At 33.6% G+C, this 17,240-nt stretch overlaps 1 protein-coding gene across 1 annotated transcript in view; it reads left to right on the top strand.

Moving 5' to 3' along the window:
• The window catches only part of LOC100370750 (dynein axonemal heavy chain 6-like), a 64,334-nt gene extending 50,708 nt beyond the window's left edge, over positions 1 to 13,626 (top strand). The window contains exons 65-85 of the mRNA XM_085505555.1: positions 121 to 336; positions 469 to 587; positions 1,384 to 1,617; positions 1,768 to 1,897; positions 2,279 to 2,393; positions 2,565 to 2,701; positions 3,272 to 3,594; positions 4,007 to 4,206; positions 4,378 to 4,677; positions 5,110 to 5,343; positions 5,981 to 6,191; positions 6,872 to 6,974; positions 7,746 to 7,961; positions 8,162 to 8,359; positions 8,556 to 8,746; positions 9,099 to 9,292; positions 9,453 to 9,679; positions 10,118 to 10,346; positions 11,551 to 11,708; positions 12,292 to 12,438; positions 12,644 to 13,626. Coding sequence (XP_085361681.1) covers positions 121 to 336; positions 469 to 587; positions 1,384 to 1,617; positions 1,768 to 1,897; positions 2,279 to 2,393; positions 2,565 to 2,701; positions 3,272 to 3,594; positions 4,007 to 4,206; positions 4,378 to 4,677; positions 5,110 to 5,343; positions 5,981 to 6,191; positions 6,872 to 6,974; positions 7,746 to 7,961; positions 8,162 to 8,359; positions 8,556 to 8,746; positions 9,099 to 9,292; positions 9,453 to 9,679; positions 10,118 to 10,346; positions 11,551 to 11,708; positions 12,292 to 12,438; positions 12,644 to 12,919 — 4,158 coding nt within the window. The 3' untranslated portion in view covers positions 12,920 to 13,626. The remainder of the gene's footprint in view (positions 1 to 120; positions 337 to 468; positions 588 to 1,383; positions 1,618 to 1,767; positions 1,898 to 2,278; positions 2,394 to 2,564; positions 2,702 to 3,271; positions 3,595 to 4,006; positions 4,207 to 4,377; positions 4,678 to 5,109; positions 5,344 to 5,980; positions 6,192 to 6,871; positions 6,975 to 7,745; positions 7,962 to 8,161; positions 8,360 to 8,555; positions 8,747 to 9,098; positions 9,293 to 9,452; positions 9,680 to 10,117; positions 10,347 to 11,550; positions 11,709 to 12,291; positions 12,439 to 12,643) is intronic.
• The last annotated feature ends 3,614 nt before the right edge of the window (positions 13,627 to 17,240 follow it).

Here is a 17,240-nt window from a genome sequence, read left to right as displayed (position 1 = left end):
TCAAAAGTTTAGATGAGGATCTAGGACCTTGAGATTAATACAGTTCATGTAATAGTAATTGTATGACAAAAAAATTCAATTCAATATAAGTTACCACATGTGCACGATATTTTTTATCAGATTCGTTGGGCTATTTCAATGGAAGAATTAGAAGGTAAGCTGGAAGGTATTGTTGGTGATACATTAGTGTCTGCTGGATGTATTGCATATACTGGACCCTTTACAGCACCTTACAGACGTGAAATGATATCCAGATGGGTGGAATGGTGTCATCTATCTCAGATACCTGTATCTGAAGGTTATACTGTTATTACAGCAATGCTGGATCCTAATACAGTAAGTAGCATTTGAACTATCCATAGCAATGTGTTTGTAGATTATTATCACAATTGATGGCACTACATGTTTATGTCAATAAGAAATTGACTAGTATCAAATGTTTTGTTAAACTATTGTTCATTTATTCAGGTGAGGAAATGGCAGAGTGAAGGACTACCACAGGATAACCATTCAACAGAAAATGCAGTGTTTGTGAAAAAAGGACACCATTGGCCGTTGATGATAGATCCACAAGGACAAGCTGTCAAGTATGTCTGTATTTAGCTTGACATGACATTCACACTGACCAAATTCAGAAAATTTAAATTAATTTATTTAAAAACAACTATATTTTGTGACATATATGCATTTCTGTACATTTCAATTTAAATGACAACATGTACACAAGTGTTTTACTTTTGTTTAGCCATCTTACAGTATAGCAAATCTCAGTCATGTTGGAAGTAAATCAAATGGCCACCAATGTATTTTCCTATAGCAATTCCAAATGTTAGTGCATTCTGGGATAGTTAGTTGAACGAGCAGACATACCTTGTGGTTGGCGGAGTTGTGTTCAATCACAATTCAACTCAGTCAACACCATCCCACAATGCGCTAAAATTTGGAATTGTGTTATAATCTTATAGGTGACAGTGTTAACATTTGGTCTCTTATAGAATCTCTAGAGATGACAATGGTTAATGTTCAATCCAATATAGAATTCCCGTGTAGGTTACCTGTAGCAGATTTATCCTGCCAAGTTTTCATATCAAAAAACCACTGTACTGTTTTGAGTTAGATCCAAGATGGCCACCACTAAGTTACCATGTCATATCACAAACACCAGTTTCAAACTGTTTAATGGCATTTTAATGGACTAGTCCCAAAATAATTTATCAAAATAATTTAATCTTACCTGGTATCTATTCATCCAAAGCAAAAAAATACCTCACTGCAATAAAATGGTACTGTTGCATGATTTGTTTCCCCGTGTCATTGTGTGAATATTGTGATGTTTACCATACTGGTGATATACTTTCTGATAAGCGTATTCAATCATAATAGGTGGATTACTGAAATGGAAGGAATGGCATTAAAGGTAGTACAAGCTGATGATCCTAACTACATGAGAACCATGGAGAGAGCTATTAGAGTTGGTGAACCAGTATTACTTGAAAATGTGACTGAAAATCTTGACCCAGCTCTCAATCCTATATTATTGAAAGAACTGGTGCACAGAGGTGGTCAAGATCTTATAAAAATAGGAGATACTGAGATTGAATTCAACGAAAACTTCAAGTAAGTAATATATGCCAGCAAAAAAATTGTATAATGTAAACTTACTGTATACAATTGCTAACTATGCCATTATATGAAGTATAATTTGTATTACTTGTCCAACTGACATGTATAATACCTACTATTTTCAATGTTTTTTCTTCTTTGCAGGTTATACATTACAACTTGTATACCTAATCCACACTATTTACCAGCAGTGTGTATCAAAGTCACTATCATCAACTTTACAGTCACATTTGAAGGTCTACAAGACCAGCTTCTTTCATTTGTAGTCAAACAGGTATACTATATAACTATCATTTATAATGACAGACACTCTCACCACAGAAAGCCCAGGAAAGATGGATGATAGTACAATGTATTTTTATGTTTTACTTGGGGGTGAGGGTGAAAAGTCATTACAGTAGACAGCCAGTCCATACAAAATCATGTCTTAATGGCTTTTCTTTCTAGTTATAATGTCCTACTTTGTTGGTATGCACATTCTAATTTGAATTATAATTTACTCTCTATCTTTGTTTTAATCAAAAAAGTGCCACATCCTGGGTTTGTTATATGTTACAATGTCTGTTGCAAAGGTTATATTTGGAAAGCTGGCTTGCCTCACCACATGGTGGTATTTTGAGAGTAGTGATTTTACAAGTTGTTCTTTGCTTTGTAGGAGAGACCAGCTCTGGAACAGCAACGTGGGGAATTATTAGAGAGCATTGCCAGAGATGTTACTCAACTTAGAGAATTGGAGGACAAGTCACTGAGTCTGTTACAAAAGTCAGAAGGTAATTCATTTTTCTGTCTGTAAATTGACGATCAACATCGTATTGTCAAACATCAACTTCCTTCTCAAAGTCATTTTGAAAAAATCCATATAATATCACCGGTTCATTCAATGTTTACGAAGTGTTTTGTATATAATCAGTTAAAAACATGTGATGTTGTTTTTTACTCAGGGCATATTCTGGATGACCAAGACTTAGTAGAAACCCTTCAAACAAGTAAAAAAATGTCAGAAGAAATTCACAAGCGTGTGGCTGAATCAGAAGAAACTCAAAAGAAGATAGAAATTGCTAGAAAAAAATACCTTCCTGTAAGTACTCCACATTACACTGAAAAAAAACTTTGTTTATAAATGACCTATAGTAACTACTTGTAATACAATAATGATGTAGTTTGGTTTTCAAGCAAGGATGGAAATACAGAAATGATGCCTCCTAAACTGAAAACCCACTCTTTTGTATTTATATTTTTTGTTTTATACTGCTAATGTGCAAAAACAAATAGAATTTTCTTCAAATTACTGTTAGGTGTTCATTTGGCTATTGGTTGATTTCTGCATCACTGTATACTGAATGAGAATATAAAAAAAAATTAATGAGGAGTGTTAGGTGGGTTTGACCCTAGCAACCATGTCCATAGCTACCAGTTAAAGGCATCAGTTGTAATACAAATTCGGGAATTATTCAAATGTTTTATTGTGATATTAATATTTTGCTCAGTTGTTAGTATTCAAAATCTTGTGACTGAATTCTAAAATGACTTCATATGGCTTGACTAGCAGATTAGAGCTGTTCATATCAGATTCATTCATCTTTTCATCAACGATTAGATTTTCCTTGACAACTTTTTTTTGACCTGTGTTATTCTTGATTATTCACAGGTTGCAACAAGAGGTGCGGTACTTTATTTTGTACTTGCTGACTTGGCTTACATTGATGTGATGTATCAATTCTCGTTGCCATGGTTTCAAAGCATGTTTAGCACCTGTATCAATGTGACATCATTAACAAGCCGGCCTTCGTCAGGGGACAATCGCCCCCTCAGTGGTAGGATTCGCCCACCAGATGTCAGGAACAGTACAGATTTATCTAGTAGACCATTGTCTGTAGCTTCATCATCATCTCAAAATAGACCACAGTCTGGTAAAGATTTCTACTCGCATTTGAAGAGAATGATTGACAATCTGACTACAAGCATTTACAAGTAAGTAGTTACAAGCTGAGAGGTAACACTTGATCTAGTTATATAAGCCTGATTATTTTTTATGGAAATATGCTTTATAATATCTGCTAGTTATTCGAATTATTTATTAGGGGTAATTTTAATTAGTTCTAAATATTCCCAGTATCGATTTCATGTCTACTATCTTCACTTCATGCAGCATGTAGGTGATCTTGATAACAATACGTAAAACATTTTTTAGCAAATATCTTGTATCATGATTGCATTTACAACTCCCGAAAATATTCAATGTAGAATAAAATGTAGTAATGGTTTCTACTTTATTTTCTCTATAAACACATTAACATACAGTTGCTATTTTTTTGGATTATGTGAGCTTTTAATTAAAAACCAAATGTTGTTTACAATTACATGTTATATTATTTTGTAACAGGGTGGTATCTAAAGGTTTATTTGCTGACCATCAGCTTGTCTTCTCATTTATGTTATGTACTAACATTATGAGATGCAATAATTCATCAGTGGATAAAACAAATATCCTTGGTGTCATTACGGATGATGAATGGAATGCATTTCTACAAGGACATGTATTTGCTAGTACCATGGATACGGATACAGAATCCAAACATGATGGTAAGTCACTTCACAATAGTAATATTACAATGTCATTATATTAACAAGACTTGTATTATTGTTTAGTCAATAGCTTATACATGCAAGTACATACATATATAATCATAGAACGTAACTTGTATTAAACTGACCATATGTACATGAAGTCATGTGTACCCTTTATTCTGATAGGTCTTACTGCAATGCAAAGATTAGAAGCCTCAGTTGGTGTGTCAAGCGCATCCAGCTCCAGAAAATCATCAGCATCTTCAGTACGTACCATTGGGAGTAAAATGGTCAGATCAACCCCGCCTAAATGGATACCAGAGTTGGCATGGAAACAGTGTCAGTACCTGTCGTCTATATCTGATTGTTTCAGTGGTTTATGTATGTGTATACTGCAGAATCCTGATCAGTGGAATGCTTTTGTCAAGTGCAACAATAACTATCAGATGTTGAGTAAGAAGTATGATCTAGCAGAAAATAATAAAGGTATACTTTAAATTAAATAGCCATTCTATGAGAGGTGATTGCATGTATGATATGGGTGTCAGCGTAATTGTACTAGTCCCATGGAGCTTTTCAAAATGTTGTACGTTTAGGGTAAAAGTGGGGGAAGTTTAATGTGGCAGACAATCATAACACTTTGCAAATAATAAGTGTCTACCCATCAGCATTTGTGTTTTTTTGTGTGTGTTAAAGTTGCTTGGGACATAATTCCTATGTGTGCCCAGATGACAACACACCTCCCCTTTTAGTTCTAATATGTAATTCCTGTTGTGAGGTCTGGAACTGTTTCACTTTCAGTTCTGTTGATAAAAATGTAATGCATCATTTTGGCTCACTGACAACCATAATTGAATATGTTCATGTGAGATAGGCCATGCAATCACATTGTATCATCTTCTTTCTTTTTATATACAGGAGATTCATCATCTGAAAACAATAAGACTGCTGTATTTAAATGGGAAAAGCTAAGTCCATTTCATCGTGTTTTACTCATAAAGATACTGAGACCAGAACAGCTGACTATATCTGTTAGGCAGTTTGTGGAAGAATTAATGGGCACTGAGTTCCTGTCATCTGGTAGTTTTGATTTGAAGGAAGTCTTTGCAGGTTCTAGTGCTAAAAGTCCTTTGATTTTTATCTTGTCACCTGGTAAGTAATACAAATGAAACATTGTGAACTATATTGTCTAGATAAACATTCATTGTAATTTTGAATTTGATCACCTTTGACCAAATGGTGGATACTTTAAATTAATGTCAGTTATTTTAGCAAAATATACAACACCATGTGGTGTTTGCATAGTTGCACAGAGTGCAATTTCAGTATCACTAATATTTTTTTTCTACATTTCTACAAATCTTCTTTTTGGAACATGTGGATGTTCTTTATAGTTTCTGATCTAAAATATTTACTTAAATCTTAAAATGACTGACCTTATTATTGAAAGTTAATATTTTCTTGATGAGAAGAAAGTTGACAATGGCCTTGAAATTAATGTTTAAATATGATGTTGGAATGTAAAATTCTTAATGTTGCTCAAATAGTGTACATCATTTTTTTCTAAATTCAGACAATAAATTATTAGCTTTGACAATTATAATCAATTCCTCTGAAATTGTGATTAAATCCTAATTATGTTCTGTCCTCTCCTCAATAGTACATCATGAGTTAAAGCACGTAGGAATAAGAAACGGACAAAGACTGTGTCATATTGTCATGAGCTTTTTACCAATTGTTTTCTCATTTTGTTTAAATACAATAACTTACTCATAAATTCACATTGCAGGTGTTGATCCGACTGCTGACCTAATGCGATTTGCTAAAGAGATGAGAGGTAGTACATTACATGTAGATATGATATCACTTGGCAGAGGACAAGGACCCAAAGCTGAAGAACTCATCTCTAAAGCACAAATTCTGAAAGGTCGATGGGTTTTCTTACAGAATTGTCATCTTGCTGCATCATTTATGCCAAGACTGCAAACCATAGTACAAAAGTAAGTACTGTGGAATACTTTATTTTCGCTGGAATTAATTTTCGCTGAAAAGGCTTTTTGGGCATTTTGTATGGAATTTATTTTCACTGATTTTTGATGAGTTTAATGTGAAATATAGGAAAACAAGTATATTCGCTGGATTTTATTTTCACGGAATTATCTCTCAGTGAAAAAAGCGAAAATAAAGTATTCTACAGTATTATGAGTTTACTGATTGCTTCTATATATTTATAACGCTTGACTGTATTGAATATCATGGGGAAACAACATGTTATCACTGTTAACCCTTTTCGCTTCCAAGATTAAATAGTGATCAAATAGGCAACAATGATTTCAATTTAGATGTAAAACAACAAACTCAAAGTACATGGACACAATACTAACAAAACCAAAGAGAAGATGTAATTTCACATATTGTGAAAATGACAGAGAGATCCATGGTTGTTCTTGGTCGATAATGGTTAACCACAGTTAAGATAGTAGTTGATTAGTCATGGTTGTTATTGATTAATCATGATCACAGCCTTCGATCCTGATATTTGATTGTCTATCAATACATGGGTTTTGTCATTTTTAAATATTCCCAAATTAAACTGTTTTCGTCAATAAAGTAAAATAAAAAATAATGTTTGACTGATGACATAGTGAAAGTATAACTTTTCAATTGTTATTATTTTCAGTTTTGCCAAGGCGAACTATGATTTAGATCCAACATTCAGACTTTGGTTGAGTTCTAAACCAGATCCATGTTTTCCTATCCCTATACTGCAGACAGGTTTTAAGGTATGTATGTAACATTTATACTAGTTGTTTAATACTATTCAATTTAATCTGCAGTCAGTATTGAATTTTGTCAGCTTCAGTTCAGAGGGCATCATGCTGTACCTGCAATATACAGTAAATTATTAACCAATGCCTCATGCTATGAGCATTAACAGATTAGTAGTAACTAAACATATAGGGGTGCATAGAAATGTTTGACCAGTAGTTAGTTGACTACAGTTTTTTGAGCCAATCCAATTTGCTCAGCTAGCAACCATTTTTGAAATCTATTATGTGTATGTTATACACATTACATGTATGTTTCTACCTGCATGTCTATTATGCTTGTATTATAGTATTTTGTTTACAGGATGATCATCAAAGTTTGTGTACATACATGTATTGTGTAAGTGTTTCTGGTGAATAAACATCATTCAAAACAGGTTGCACGTGTCCAACATCATTCTTCAGACCTGCTCGGATCGATTGTTTCTCCCATGTGTTCTATTTCACAACTACTGTACATGCACTTTGTCATGTTTTGTTGCACACTTGCACAACATTAGTTACTTTAGGATTTCAATGAAATTTAACTACTTTCAGACATTTTTGTTTTGCATGTAATGAAAGGGAGGGTATAAGGTTAGTTTATCTGTCTGGCTTTATCATCATTCACACTTTACACACATGCTACATTCATCTTGTATATGCTGCACACAATATATTTTTGGTCATTGAATACAACCAGGAACTATTTCATTGACAGTGATTTATTGCTCTATGTATTTCTAGATGACAGTGGAATCTCCGAAAGGTATTAAAGCTAACCTCCGTGCAGCTACATCTAGTCATAGAGCAACTGAATTATGGGAGGATACCACACCAGGGCCAGCATGGCATAATCTTTTATTTGGACTCTTTTTCTTCAATGCACTTGTCAATGAAAGGAGAAAGTATGGCAGACTAGGATGGAACATTCCTTATGAATTCACTTCATCAGATTTGGAGGTGAGTCACATAAACTAATAACTCTTTTGATAACAACCTTACTCTGGCTACAGATTATTGTATATTGCCAGCAGGAGGGCATTTGCAGATCAGTGCATTCCATCGATCTATTTTGTCCGAGGCATTTCATTACGTTCCATTATTGTTTACTATAAATGTTACTCCTAGTTGATCTGTGCACTGTATATGCACATTCTCAGGTATCTATTGAGATGCTGCGAATGATGCTGATCGAGAACCCTGAGATCCCGTGGCAAGCCTTGCGTTATCTGACTGGTGAGGTTGCATATGGTGGTAGAGTGACTGATGCCTGGGACAGAAGATTACTACATAGCATCATGAATAAATTCTACACCCCAGATGCATTGGACCCTTCATATTGTTATTCTTCTGATAAGGTCTGTATTATATTTCTACATTAGATCTTCTCTGTGTGAATTAAATCAAAAATTAATAATAAATATAAATAGGAAAACATAAGGGTTATTACCTTTTGATTCTGGATCCTGATTTGCTTTGAAAAAATATTTTCTGAGAATTACCAAATGAGAATACAGTGCATAATTTGTGTATACAATTCTGTTATTGTATTAGATCTACCATCCATTGCCAAATAGTTTCAGCATAGAAGACACACAGATGTATGTAGATGGATTGCCTAACTCAGATTCACCTGAAATCTTTGGTATGGATCACAATGCAGAGAAGGCATACAGAGAAAGCCAAGCAAAAGAACTCATTGATACATTAATGATTGTTCAACCAAGAATGGGAACACAGATTAGGTCAGATGATTTCCATTATTTGAACTATTAACTGTTTCCGTAACTTTTTATAATGTGTTTTGATTCTATAGTGTCTACTCCTGAAAACAAGAAATCAACGTTTCCATGCTCCTAGCTGCTGCTGGAGTGGACTGCTTGAGTTAATTCCATACTCAACAAATATTTTGTTTTGTTTTGTTTTGTTTCCATGCAATGCTAACTCAAAATGTATTTACATGTAATTGAACTATTGCAAATGATTGTCCAAGTGGTAAGGTTAATTCTGATGTACAACATGGGTAGGGTTGCAGTGATTTTGCTATGTTTTATTTAAATTTATTATAATTACCGGTATTTTGTATTTAACAAACAGTACTGGTCGTAGTAATGATGATATAGTTCTTGAAATGGCATGTGAAATCCAAAAACAGCTTCCAGACTCTGTAGAGGAAGATGAAGTACAAGATGCCAATGTCAAGCAGAAAGGTTCTAAAGCATCTGTTTTTATGGGATTCGGTGCTGCAGGATTTGGTACTAGTGGCTCTAAGAAAAGAGACACAGGGAAAGGTAAGTTCATTTATCTTATTCAATTACACTACTCTGAACTAAAAAGTCACATTTATACTTTATTTGTGATATTTACAATTATTGTATGTGGAACTCAGGTCATTACAGAGATTAAGATATAGTATGTAAAGTTGTAGATATTTACAATCAGTAAAATCAGTTTTACCTACAGCTGACATGAAACCAGATGGATCACCCGCTACAACTCAGTCTGCCCTTGTAACTGTACTACGACAAGAAATAGACAGATTCAATCGTCTACTGGATGTTATTCATTCATCTGTTAAATTGCTAACGTTGGCTGTCAAAGGTGAAATTGTCATGTCAGAGCAACTTGAAGAAATGTACAATGCTTTGTTGAATCAAAGAGTACCAAAAACTTGGCAGGTAAGTTTAAAATATGAATATTGTAATGTATTGGTAAATTTATTACCTGAGTCAAATGATCCTGTAATTACTGTAATCACATTTGTTTTATACAATACTTCATCTACTAGAAGTGTATGTCCAATGAGAAGTGTACGTATAAGCGGAATAAGTTTCTTATGTTGGCTCTATTAAAAACAACACTGTATAACACACAAATAAACTGTATTTTACAATTCTAAATAACTTGTACATCATTATAAATGTACATGGGCTTTAGTAATAATACAAAGTGAACTTGCTTGTTGGATTTCAACCAATTTGGTATATTGGTACTTTGGAGTTATGCACAGACTTCGGTTATTTAGATTTAGGCTTTTAATAATTTCGCTTTGTTTTCCTCAAAATTTTATGTATAATTGAATGAGATAATCCAAAGTTCTTGATTAACTTTTTTAGATTGCTGCATACGAATCATGCAAACCTCTAGGTTCATGGGTAGTTGACTTGCAACAGAGAGTGGATTTCATGTCCAAATGGTCTGAACAGATAGCTAAAGCTGCTGAGAGGAAATATAAAGAAAATACTGCTGCTACACAGGGACAAGTCTTGGCAGAATTGGATGATCTTGACAGTATCAGAGAACAACCAAGAGCTTTCTGGTTATCAGCTTTCTTCTTTCCACAAGGTAAATCTGGAGTGATTGGCTTAATTCGGAGATTGTAGTGGTTGCCTTGTGACAATCTATCATGCAACTTTTGCACATGAAAGCTGAATAAAACTTATAACCCCCCCCCCAATGTCCTCAATTGTGTCTCTGATATTTCTGCGTAGGTTGCATTCAAACTTGCAAAGAACATCATACATGATAGGAAACAGACACACATAGTTTTGTTTTGTTTGTTGATTTTTACTTCAACCCTCTCATTTACTGTAAAACATATTTTTTTCGCGGGCACGTCTTTTTAGCAAATTTAGCAAGAGAAATGATTCGCTAATTCAAGATGTCGCTAATGACTTTATTTTAAATTCAAAATGGTCGCCAAACAGCATCTTTTTTCTCCACACACACTTTGTAAACACAAAAAAAAACGTGCTGACATGATAGATTAACTTTATTAAAAAGTATATTAACACAAAAAAATAAACGTATTCATTTTCGTCATTATTTCAATGAAAATAAATAAATGAAGTGATACTGATATATTATAACGGAAATTAGTAGTACTTAGTAATTTTTGAGTCCCAATATAAAAGGTCAATGTTCTGGATGTAACGCAGCAACGATACTCGCTTTTTCAAATCCCTGTTGAATCAGTTTTTTATCATTGCGAACAGAATCAAATTGCACTTGACATTTTTCTTTGTTTTTATGGAGATGATAACTGCATTTGTTTTTGCGTGTGACAAACAAGTATTGTGAAAACAAGAAATCAACAATGACAAGAGCGATTCGCTAAATCAACATTTCGCTATTACGGTACTTCATTTTACCACAATTCGCTAAAATTGCATGTCACTTTTTCAACATGTTTTACAGTAGATTAACAGAAAGTGTCAGTTGTATCCTATTACAATGCATGCAAACTCTTGAAAAACTGAAACCTTTTCCCAAAATTAATGATAAATAATGGCAAACTGTTCTCACAATTATTAATCACATGCCCTAAAATTCTGACTTATCTTACAAATATATCCAGGGTATTAAATGGTTGAGTTAAAAACATAACCTGAGATTATAGTAAATAGGCTCCATTTGAATAGGTACCAAACATGCCGTTCACTTGCATCCTCTTGCAAAAAAACAAACAAGGGAAATTTAAGTAAGAACACTAGAGGACAGTATTATCGTCAAAATACGATTCATATATTATTATATTATCTTTTTTCAGGCTTTCTAATGGCTGTTCTTCAAAACCATGCTCGTAAAGATGGTGTGTCAGTGGACTCCTTGACATTTGACTTCAAGGTCATGTCCTCTTCCTCTGATAGTGAGCAGACTCTTGCTGATGTGAAGCAGTGGGTAAATGTCAAAGAAGTGGCATTCAAGGTAGGCATATATACATGTTGTATAAAACAAAAAATAAACAGACCTTTTTGATTATTTTTGGCCATCACATAATTTAATTTATATTGTACACACTGTTTTCTCTTTTATTCTTCAGTCAGTCAACCCACCCATGTGTACATCAACATCATTTCTTGACATGCATTGACTAATTTATTTTTCACAAAGACAAGGCATGATGGTTATCAGATTGTTTTGGATTTGTTGACACAGAATTTAAACACGTCATCAATTGGAAGTATCATTACTATTTGTGGTTTACTGATGACCAACTATTTGTTTTGAAACTTGATTCAAAATGGCAACTGTTGACAATTGGTTAGACATGCAGGTGATTTCAGTAAAACTTCGTATAAACATCATATACGGTTACTCATGCTCACTGTTTTTCTGTTAAACTGGTTAATGGATTTTGTTGGTCTTGCCATTTTACATAAATAGATGACCAGTCTTGTCAAACTTTATTTCTTTTTGTGAAATGATTTATTGTGTTTTCTTGTCTCTATTTATGTTTAATTTTTAATATAATTTGGCATTTCAAATTTGATATTTGTTTTATTCTTAGGGCGCTACCCCACCATCTGAAGGTGTGTTGGTATTTGGTTTATTCCTAGATGGTGCTCGCTTTGATCCTGTTAAAAATTCTCTCCAAGATTCTCGTCCCGAGGAACGTTTCTGTCGTTTACCAGAAATTCATTTCATTCCGGTACAGGTAGGTCTACTTCATAAACTCTTTACTACAATGTATTATGCTATTACACACCTTGTAATTACATTACCACTTTTTGCAAAAAAAATTATGTATATATTTTGTTTTTATTCAATCTACACTATGTAATAGGTTGAAGTCATCATATCTTATATGGGCATAGATCTGTTTATAAGATAAATTATAATTTCCTTGTAAATATTTTCAGATATCAACAAATTCACCTGGTTCACCAAGATCTAAGATCAGTAGCAGAACAACCACTCCAATAGCTGATATAATGAAACCTGAGGATGGCAACACTAGTGAGGAGACAACATATACATACGAATGTCCTTTGTATAGGACATCCTCCAGAGCTGGTACATTGTCTTCTACTGGACATTCTACAAATTTTGTAACTGCAATTAACCTACCCACAAAGCATGCACAGGACTTTTGGATCACTCGAGGGGTTGCACTGCTTTGCCAACTCGATGACTAGACAAGACTTAATTAGTGAATTCAAATATATACATGTGATTTTATTAAAATTGAATTAATTGAAGAAAATTATTCCTGTGATAGTGAAAGGGGGTTTTCTCCCCCACAAGCCTTAAACCATAGTTTATAATTACTTGTATTCCAAAACTGAGAATTCCACCAGAACTCATCCTTACACATTGATGAACACTTGTCTACTCACAAACAATGGTCAACAACATGGAAAAACAATTCTTTTTACATATCCCAAATTTCAAATTCTTTTGTGTCATACAAAGACTAATTTTCCTGCATCGTAATTCACATTATCAATTTCATTTTAACGCAGTTAATATACTTATCACCACACTTGACATTTCTTTTTCTTCACATATATGTGTATTTTTTTTTGTTTTTTAAATATTTGTATCAGAAATTAATTGCACAAGTTTCTCTCTGCAGCAATATACCAATATACCGTCCAAAATACAAAAAACTATTACAATGTGTGCATTTAATTATTGTATATTTTTGAACAAGATGTATATAATGTTTGTTGTGTAATATAGATTTGTCAACAAATATATTGAAGTTTTATTTTCACATTGATTATTATAAATTTACATGTATGTTGCTTATATATTCTATAATACAGTGTATATAAACATCAAATTTTACATGTCTGTAATGCAGAATAAAAACTGCTACATTAGTTTTAATTATTTTAAATTGTGTGGAGAAGTAATGTTTTAAATGTGTATTCATCTACAAATTGTGTCAGACACAAGTGATTTCCTATAGTTATTTAAAACCCAAACAGATTTAGAGTAAGCAAGAAGTTGTCAGGTTATATTCCAAGTTCATAGATCATTTAAAATAACAGCCGGAGAGGTGACAAACATCATCTGCTGATAATTATGTTGATAGATGTGTCTATGATTGGTTTACTGATGTCAATATGACGAGTCATTACCATGTGATGTCATCTTTAGAGGGCGCAGACTTTTAATTATATGCAAACACTGCATGAGTAGTGAATTAACAGTTTGCACCATTTGAACTTGCCTCCAGCTATGGTAGGGTATATGACCTGAAATGTAGGCTCCATGCTAGACCATATACTATTTTAGCAGTTAGCAATTTTGAATTGATCATATTTAAGGCTTACTTGGATGAGACATCTTATCCTGATGGTCGTTGCTTGGGTGGGTGGGTGGGTGGGGGGGGGGGGTTGCAAACGTGATAAAAGAGTAAGAATTTAAATAGAATGAAATGCTAATATACTCATTTCGACCAAAATCATTGTGTGTATCTCCCATTTTAGACCAATATCATACATATATCGGCACATCTACGTACATGTAACCTAAATTTTTGGGAATACCCTTTCCTCCTTCCACAGTTTGCTTTTAGTGGATTATTTTCATTTTTATAAATTGCTCAAAATAAAGTGTTGAATGAAATGAAACAGTCTTTATGTAGAACTGTATTCAATTAATTTTAACAATTTAATAATTTGCTATTGAAATGTGTCCAATAATATAACACAAGTCGTATATGCATATTATGTGCCCGGGTTATCAAATGCAGAACGAGAAATTGTTGAACGCTCGGAAGAAGCCGATGCATTTACTTACAATTTACAATTCAGATTGAATATGGTATTGGGCACAAATTCAAAATAAATGTTTCATAAACACATCGAATTACCATACACATCTACACACTCATAATAATCATCATATGATATCCTCTGAATGGGAAATGTTATCCCTAAAACAAAGTTGGCTGTCATAATAGTAATATGTTTTCAAAATGTTCGTATTGACACTACATCGCACAACTATTTTAAAATATTGTTTTCTTACCACCAGCTTATAGGTAAAGGGGTAAAGGGTGGATTTAAATCGTTGCTTGAATCGCAGAATTGTCATATTGAGAAGGAGATCCCAAGAGCAGATGTAGCTAAATAGGCGACAACAAAAATGTAATTGTACGGCGAAGATGTAGTGAACTCACAATGCTTATATTTCCCTAGTGTACATACAGTGAATACCGACTAAATGTGGCCAATCTTAGACCAATGTGAGCGATACTGGACCAAATATGGTTGTATAAAGTTTGTCACATACATTGAAATGCATTCATTGTGAAGTTCCGATTCAAAATGGCTGACTCGTATCTCCCGTTGAAATGCATCAAGGATTTGTGGAACTAGATTTTACGTTGTCGTGTGCCGATTATGTTTAAACGTGATAAGTAACTGAGACTTTTTACAGCCTTCAATTTGCCACATATTTGTTAATGATTACATTAATTTACGGGCATGACTTATTCTAATAAAATAAATAATTTCCATTATCTGCATGTCAGTAAGATGTTAAATATATTTTCTTTTTGTATTCACAATACATTATTATTAGTGTCTCATGAATTTACTTACAATATACTAACTACAAGTATAGCGGATGTATCTAATGTTTTGTGACCTGTAGTAACCTTTCCTTTCAACTCTTCACAATATTTATTAAACGTCAATATATGATAAATCGAGTATTCATGAAACCCATTATCGAGATTTTTGTTATTCTCATCTACCGACTTTTAATTGGCCAGGTAGAAATGTCAATATTTAGTATGACTGATATTTCTGATATATTTGTCACAGGAAAATAAATATTAGTTCAACACATGAATATTGGATATTCATATGACATTGAGAGCATGGACGTCATTGACACTGACCTTCGAAAACGTCCGATTTATATCTAACTCGTGTTGTGATGATCACATGTTTATCTCATGAACACAATAAAAATAACGCAAACGTCTACGTTCAAGATCCTATTTCCCATTTCTCACATGTTTCCATTCACAGCCTTTCGTCACCGGAACAAACATTGTAATGGTATTTAGTGTATCTGCACAGTGTGTATGCGTTCTACTAATCGTACTATAGTATACCTACAGTGTATATGCGTTTTACTATATCGTACCATAGTATACCTACAGTGTATATGCGTTCTACCATATCGTACCATAGTATACCTACAGAGTATATGCGTTCTACTATATCGTACTATAGTATACCTACAGTGTATATGCGTTCTACTATATCGTACTATAGTATACCTACAGTGTATATGCGTTTTACTATATCGTACTATAGTATACCTACAGAGTATATGCGTTCTACCATATCGTACCATAGTATACCTACAGAGTATATGCTTTTTACTATATCGTACTATAGTATACATGTAGTTTGTGTCCCTTCGGCAAGGTGTAGTACCTGTCAGCCTTGGGTGCCAACTTCCCACATAAAATGTTTGGTTGACGTCAGTAAGGGCATACGGTCATAAAAACCTTGCACCAACAGATCCGCATAGGTGGACAATATTTTATGTAAATATGTATATATACGTTTCAGTTTTCCTTAGCATTTGGCAGGGGGGATCGTAACCTCTTGTAGTGAGAACCAGTGTGACTGGCCTGCCAACGGGATGCTAAGGTTTTTATAGTAAAAGTTATCAGTCACTTTCGTTAATGTAATTTCGTTTTATTTATCCGTACATCAAAAATCACAATAGTATACCTAGAGTGTATATGCGTTCTACTATATCGTACTATAGTATACATATAGTTTGTGTTCCGCTGTACCGTGGTATTATAATATACCTTCAGTTTATCTGCTGCGATGAAAAGATTTTGAATACTTGGTAGTAATACGCAATAAATAAAACATCTTCAACTGATACAGAAATAAAATAAAGCAGTATGACGGAGGTCTGAAATACCGGTATATAAATTCCAAAGTGCCATAATTGTAAACAGTTATCGAGTGCATATTATGTTTGGAAGTCAACATTTGTTAGTACATACAAGGCCCAATCAAATAGTTGGTGTGATATTGTGTGATAAGAACACATGTTATTGGGTATATCTTACGTGTAAATTGCAATATAAGATGTATTAGACGATTTGAACATCATTCAATATTGAAGGCTCACGAATGTTTAACCCTTATCTAATTCGCGGCCTTTAGAAACCCAAGTTAACGCGGAAATAAAATTTCTGGTCATGTGTTCAAGACCTCCGTGCGTCCCATTTGCATAAACACTACATCACAGCTCATGAACAACGATTACCTTCAGTTTACCTCCATGTGAGTAAGGAATATGTTATCATTATATTTGCGGTTAATGGGAAAACATTAGTAACATAATTGAAATTGTGTAGTAAATTTAATCTTTTACGTTTAGGTTGTGCCGACTTGTTGTGGTTGAGAGAATTAAAAATGTGCCTGTCTCGCGTATAACAGATATCTGAAATATTTCGTGACA

This window comes from Saccoglossus kowalevskii, chromosome 2 (assembly GCF_978046115.1).
Source record: "Saccoglossus kowalevskii chromosome 2, keSacKowa6.1, whole genome shotgun sequence".
NCBI classification, from domain to species: Eukaryota; Metazoa; Hemichordata; class Enteropneusta; family Harrimaniidae; genus Saccoglossus; species Saccoglossus kowalevskii.
The sequence above is the reverse complement of the archived record's forward strand: the minus strand, read 5'-3'. Positions and strand labels throughout refer to the sequence as shown.